This window comes from Oncorhynchus mykiss, chromosome 18, assembly GCF_013265735.2.
Source record: "Oncorhynchus mykiss isolate Arlee chromosome 18, USDA_OmykA_1.1, whole genome shotgun sequence".
In the NCBI taxonomy this organism is placed as follows: Eukaryota; Metazoa; Chordata; class Actinopteri; order Salmoniformes; family Salmonidae; genus Oncorhynchus; species Oncorhynchus mykiss.
Window position 1 is genome coordinate 7,959,542 of NC_048582.1, and position 6,000 is coordinate 7,965,541.

The 6,000-nt window shown below is 42.4% G+C and overlaps 1 protein-coding gene and 1 long non-coding RNA gene across 21 annotated transcripts in view; one reads left to right on the forward strand and one right to left on the reverse strand.

Moving 5' to 3' along the window:
• Positions 1–6,000, reverse strand: part of LOC110496981 (dystrophin) — a 394,538-nt gene that overhangs the window by 12,383 nt on the left and 376,155 nt on the right. For all 20 annotated transcript variants that reach the window (XM_036951595.1, XM_036951594.1, XM_036951600.1 and 17 more), the window contains one exon: positions 4,370–4,435. In XM_036951595.1, the coding sequence (XP_036807490.1) occupies positions 4,370–4,435 (66 nt within the window). The remainder of the gene's footprint in view (positions 1–4,369; positions 4,436–6,000) is intronic.
• On the forward strand, positions 3,042–3,539 carry LOC118941084. The gene is made up of 3 exons (XR_005037365.1): positions 3,042–3,161; positions 3,307–3,429; positions 3,519–3,539. It is a non-coding gene; the product is annotated as an uncharacterized LOC118941084 (long non-coding RNA).

Genomic DNA, 6,000 nt, shown 5'->3' on the forward strand with positions numbered 1-6,000 from the left:
GCTGTTGGCTTGGGGGTATGGTTAAAGTTGTGATATCATTAACCTGTTGGCTTGGGGGTAGGGTTAAAGTTGTGATATCATTAACCTGTTGGCTTGGGGGTAGGGTTAAAGTTGTGATATCATTAACCTGTTGGCCTGGGGGTAGGGTTAATGTTGTGATATCATTAACCTGTTGGCTTGGGGGTAGGGCTAAAGTTGTGATATCATTCTGGCTGTTGGCTTGGGGGTATGGTTAAAGTTGTGATATCATTCTGGCTGTTGGCTTGGGGGTAGGGTTAAAGTTGTGATATCATTAACCTGTTGGCTTGGGGGTAGGGTTACAGTTGTGATATAATTAACCGGTTGGCTTGGGGGATGGGTTAAAGTTGTGATATCATTCTGGCTGTTGGCTTGGGGGTAGGGTTAAAGTTGTGATATCATTAACCTGTTGGCTTGGGGGTAGGGTTACAGTTGTGATATAATTAACCGGTTGGCTTGGGGGATGGGTTAAAGTTGTGATATCATTAACCTGTTGGCTTGGGGGTAGGGTTAAAGTTATAATTAACCTGTTGGCTTGGGGGTAGGGTTAAAGTTGTGATATAATTAACCTGTTGGCTTGGGGGTAGGGTTAAAGTTGTGATATCATTAACCTGTTGGCTTGGGGGATGGGTTAAAGTTGTGATATCATTAACCTGTTGGCTTGGGGGTAGGGTTAAAGTTATAATTAACCTGTTGGCTTGGGGGTAGGGTTAAAGTTGTGATATAATTAACCTGTTGGCTTGGGGGTAGGGTTAAAGTTGTGATATCATTAACCTGTTGGCTTGGGGGATGGGTTAAAGTTGTGATATCATTAACCTGTTGGCTTGGGGGTAGGGTTAAAGTTATAATTAACCTGTTGGCTTGGGGGTAGGGTTAAAGTTGTGATATAATTAACCTGTTGGCTTGGGGGTAGGGTTAAAGTTGTGATATCATTAACCTGTTGGCTTGGGGGATGGATTAAAGTTGTGATATCATTAACCTGTTGGCTTGGGGGTAGGGTTAAAGTTATAATTAACCTGTTGGCTTGGGGGTAGGGTTAAAGTTATAATTAACCTGTTGGCTTGGGGGTAGGGTTAAAGTTGTGATATCATTAACCTGTTGGCTTGGGGGTTGGGTTAAAGTTATAATTAACCTGTTGGCTTGGGGGTAGGGTTAAAGTGTTGATATCATTAACCTGTTGGCTGTGGGGTAGGGTTAACGTTGTGATATCATTAACCTGTTGGCTTGGGGGTAGGGTTAAAGTTGTGATATCATTAACCTGTTGGCTTGGGGGTAGGGTTAAAGTTGTGATATAATTAACCTGTTGGCTTGGGGGTAGGGTTAAAGTTGTGATATCATTAACCTGTTGGCTTGGGGGTTGGGTTAAAGTTGTGATATCATTAACCTGTTGGCTTGGGGGTAGGGTTAAAGTTGTGATATCATTCTGGCTGTTGGCTTGGGGGTTGGGTTAACGTTGTGATATCATTAACCTGTTGGCTTGGGGGTAGGGTTAAAGTTGTGATATCATTAACCTGTTGGCTTGGGGGTAGGGTTAAAGTTGTGATATCATTAACCTGTTGGCTTGGGGGTAGGGTTAAAGTTGTGATATCATTCTGGCTGTACTGTTGATGAAAATGGAGACAGTAATGGAATAGTTTCAATTCAACATATCCAGCATGTGCTGGGCTCTCTCTCTGTATCTCTCTCTCTCTCTATCTCTCTCTCTCTGTCTCCCTCTGTATCTGTCTCTCTCTGTATCCCCCTGTATCTATCTCTCTCTGTCTCCCTCTGTATCTATCTCTCTCTGTATCTCTTCCTCTGTATCCGTCTCTCTCTGTATCTATCTCTCTGTATCTATCTCTCTGTATCTATCTCTCTCTGTAACTATCTCTCTCTGTCTCTCTCTCTGTCTCTCTCTCTCTCTCTCTGTGTCTCTGTCTCTCTCTCTCTCTGTGTGTGTCTCTCTCTCGGTCTCTCTGTCTCTCTCTCTCTCTCTCTGTGTCTCTCTCTCTCTCTCTCTCTCTCTCTCTCTCTCTGTGTGTCTGTCTGTGAAACGTTGTAATAATAGCAGGTATCCCACTTATCAGTCGCTCAAACATTAAGCCTCTAACACTTGTTCTGCGCTCTGAGAAAGGACTTATATGTTAAGAGAGCTGTCTTGTGCATAGACAGGGATTGGAGGAGATTTATGAAAGTAGCCAATGATAGAAGAACATCCACAGATGATTCTCTATAGTTCACTGATAAAAGCCTGACAGGACAACATTGTATTTGGATTGTTCCCTATAGATGGTCTGTAGATGGTCTATAGATGGTCAATAGATGGTCTGTAGATGGTCTGTAGATGGTCTGTAGATGGTCTGTAGATGGTCTGTAGATGGTCTGTAGATGGTCAATAGATGGTCAGTAGATGGTCTGTAGATGGTCTGTAGATGGTCTATAGAGGGTCAGTAGATGGTCAGTAGATGGTCAATAGATGGTCTGTAGATGGTCAATAGATGGTCTGTAGATGGTCAATAGATGGTCTGTAGATGGTCTGTAGATGGTCAATAGATGGTCTGTAGATGGTCTGTAGATGGTCTGTAGATGGTCTGTAGATGGTCTGTAGATGGTCTGTAGATGGTCTGTAGATGGTCAGTAGATGGTCTGTAGATGGTCTGTAGATGGTCTGTAGATGGTCAATAGATGGTCTGTAGATGGTCAATAGATGGTCTGTAGATGGTCTGTAGATGGTCAATAGTTGGTCTGTAGATGGTCAATAGATGGTCTGTAGATGGTCTGTAGATGGTCTATAGATGGTCTATAGATGGTCTGTAGATGGTCAATAGATGGTCTGTAGATGGTCAATAGATGGTCTGTAGATGGTCTATAGATGGTCTATAGATGGTCAATAGATGATCTATAGATGGTCTGTAGATGGTCAATATTTGGTCTATAGCTGGTCTATAGATGGTCTATAGATGGTCTGTAGCAATAGATGGTCTATAGATGGTCTATAACTATAAATGGTCTATAGATGGTCTGTAGATGGTCTATAACTATAGATGGTCTATAGATGGTCTATAACTATAAATGGTCTATAGATGGTCTATAGATGGTCTATAACTATAGATGGTCTATAGAGGGTCTGTAGATGGTCTATAACTATAGATGGTCTATAGATGGTCTATAGAGGGTCTATAGAGGGTCTATAGATGGTCTATAACTATAGATGGTCTATAGATGGTCTATAACTATAGATGGTCTATAGATGGTCTATAACTATAGATGGTCTATAACTATAGATGGTCTATAGATGGTCTATAGAAGGTCTATAACTATAGATGGTCTATAACTATAGATGGTCTATAGAGGGTCTGTAGATGGTCTATAACTACAGATGGTCTATAGATGGTCTATAGATGGTCTATAACTATAGATGGTCTATAGATGGTCTATAGATGGTCTATAGAAGGTCTATAACTATAGATGGTCTATAACTATAGATGGTCTATAGATGGTCTATAGATGGTCTATAGAAGGTCTATAACTATAGATGGTCTATAACTATAGATGGTCTATAGATGGTCTATAACTATAGATGGTCTATAGATGGTCTATAACTATAGATGGTCTATAGATGGTCTATAACTATAGATGGTCTATAGATGGTCTATAGATGGTCTATAACTATAGATGGTCTATAGATGGTCTATAGATGGTCTATAGATGGTCTATATATGGTCTATAGAAGGTCTATAACTATAGATGGTCTATAGATGGTCTATAGAAGGTCTATAACTATAGATGGTCTATAGAAGGTCTATAACTATAGATGGTCTATAGATGGTCTATAACTATAGATGGTCTAAAGGAGGTCTATTGATGGTCTATAGAAGGTCTATAGATGGTCTATAGATGGTCTATAGAAGGTCTATAGATGGTCTATAGATGGTCTATAGAAGGTATATAGATGGTCTATAGAAGGTCTATTGATGGTCTATAGATGGTCTATAGATGGTCTATAGATGGTCTATAGATGGTCTATAGATGGTCTATAGATGGTCTATAGCTGGTCTATAGATGGTCTATAGATGGTCTATAGATGGTCTATAGATGGTCAAACTGCAACTTTGTTGATATTCAACAGCGTGTTCGATGAACAGTTTGTGTGATAGTTAGTTGAGCATTTCAAATCTTCAGCGTGCTCGGTTTAGTGGAGAGTTAAATTAACCTTTAAAAACCATCCGTAGGAGACTCCAAGTGTTCCTCATGACTGCTCTAGACAGAACCCACCTCACAGAGACAACACAGCCTCATACCTAACCCACTGAGCCAATTCACAAAGCAAGCCAATCAACGACAGGATTGAAAGAGGAAGGGGTGGGCTCACATGCTCTCATTGGGTGAGATACTGTCATTCAGATAAGATCCATTACGGTTCTCCATTTCAGCTAACCTGTGGGGGGAGACACATTCATTTCAGTGGTCACATTCCACTCATTTCACTACCATTAGTACAGAATGAGCAGCACTGTCCAGGGCAATTCAGTGGTAGACCCTGGACTCTGGGCTGAATACCATCTCTATTGTTCCAGGACAATTCAGTGGTAGACCCTGGACTCTGGGCTGAATACCATCTCTATTGTTCCAGGACAATTCAGTGGTAGACCCTGGACTCTGGGCTGAATACCATCTCTATTGTTCCAGGACAATTCAGTGGTAGACCCTGGACTCTGGGCTGAATACCATCTCTATTGTTCCAGGACAATTCAGTGGTAGACCCTGGACTCTGGGCTGAATACCATCTCTATTGTTCCAGGACAATTCAGTGGTAGACCCTGGACTCTGGGCTGAATACCATCTCTATTGTTCCAGGACAATTCAGTGGTAGACCCTGGACTCTGGGCTGAATACCATCTCTATTGTTCCAGGACAATTCAGTGGTAGACCCTGGGCTGAATACCATCTCTATTGTTCCAGGACAATTCAGTGGTAGACTCTGGGCTGAATACCATCTCTATTGTTCCAGGACAATTCAGTGGTAGACTCTGGGCTGAATACCATCTCTATTGTTCCAGGACAATTCAGTGGTAGACCCTGGACTCTGGGCTGAATACCATCTCTATTGTTCCAGGACAATTCAGTGGTAGACCCTGGACTCTGGGCTGAATACCATCTCTATTGTTCCAGGACAATTCAGTGGTAGATTCTGGGCTGAATACCATCTCTATTGTTCCAGGGCAATTCAGTGATAGACCCTGGACTCTGGGCTGAATACCATCTCTATTGTTCCAGGACAATTCAGTGGTAGACCCTGGACTCTGGGCTGAATACCATCTCTATTGTTCCAGGACAATTCAGTGATAGACCCTGGACTCTGGGCTGAATACCATCTCTATTGTTCCAGGACAATTCAGTGGTAGACTCTGGGCTGAATACCATCTCTATTGTTCCAGGACAATTCAGTGGTAGACTCTGGGCTGAATACCATCTCTATTGTTCCAGGACAATTCAGTGGTAGACCCTGGACTCTGGGCTGAATACCATCTCTATTGTTCCAGGACAATTCAGTGGTAGACCCTGGGCTGAATACCATCTCTATTGTTCCAGGACAATTCAGTGGTAGACCCTGGGCTGAATACCATCTCTATTGTTCCAGGACAATTCAGTGGTAGACTCTGGGCTGAATACCATCTCTATTGTTCCAGGACAATTCAGTGGTAGACCCTGGGCTGAATACCATCTCTATTGTTCCAGGACAATTCAGTGGTAGACCCTGGGCTGAATACCATCTCTATTGTTCCAGGACAATTCAGTGGTAGACCCTGGGCTGAATACCATCTCTATTGTTCCAGGACAATTCAGTGGTAGACCCTGGACTCTGGGCTGAATACCATCTCTATTGTTCCAGGACAATTCAGTGGTAGACCCTGGACTCTGGGCTGAATACCATCTCTATTGTTCCAGGACAATTCAGTGGTAGACCCTGGACTCTGGGATGAATACCATGGTACAAGCCTC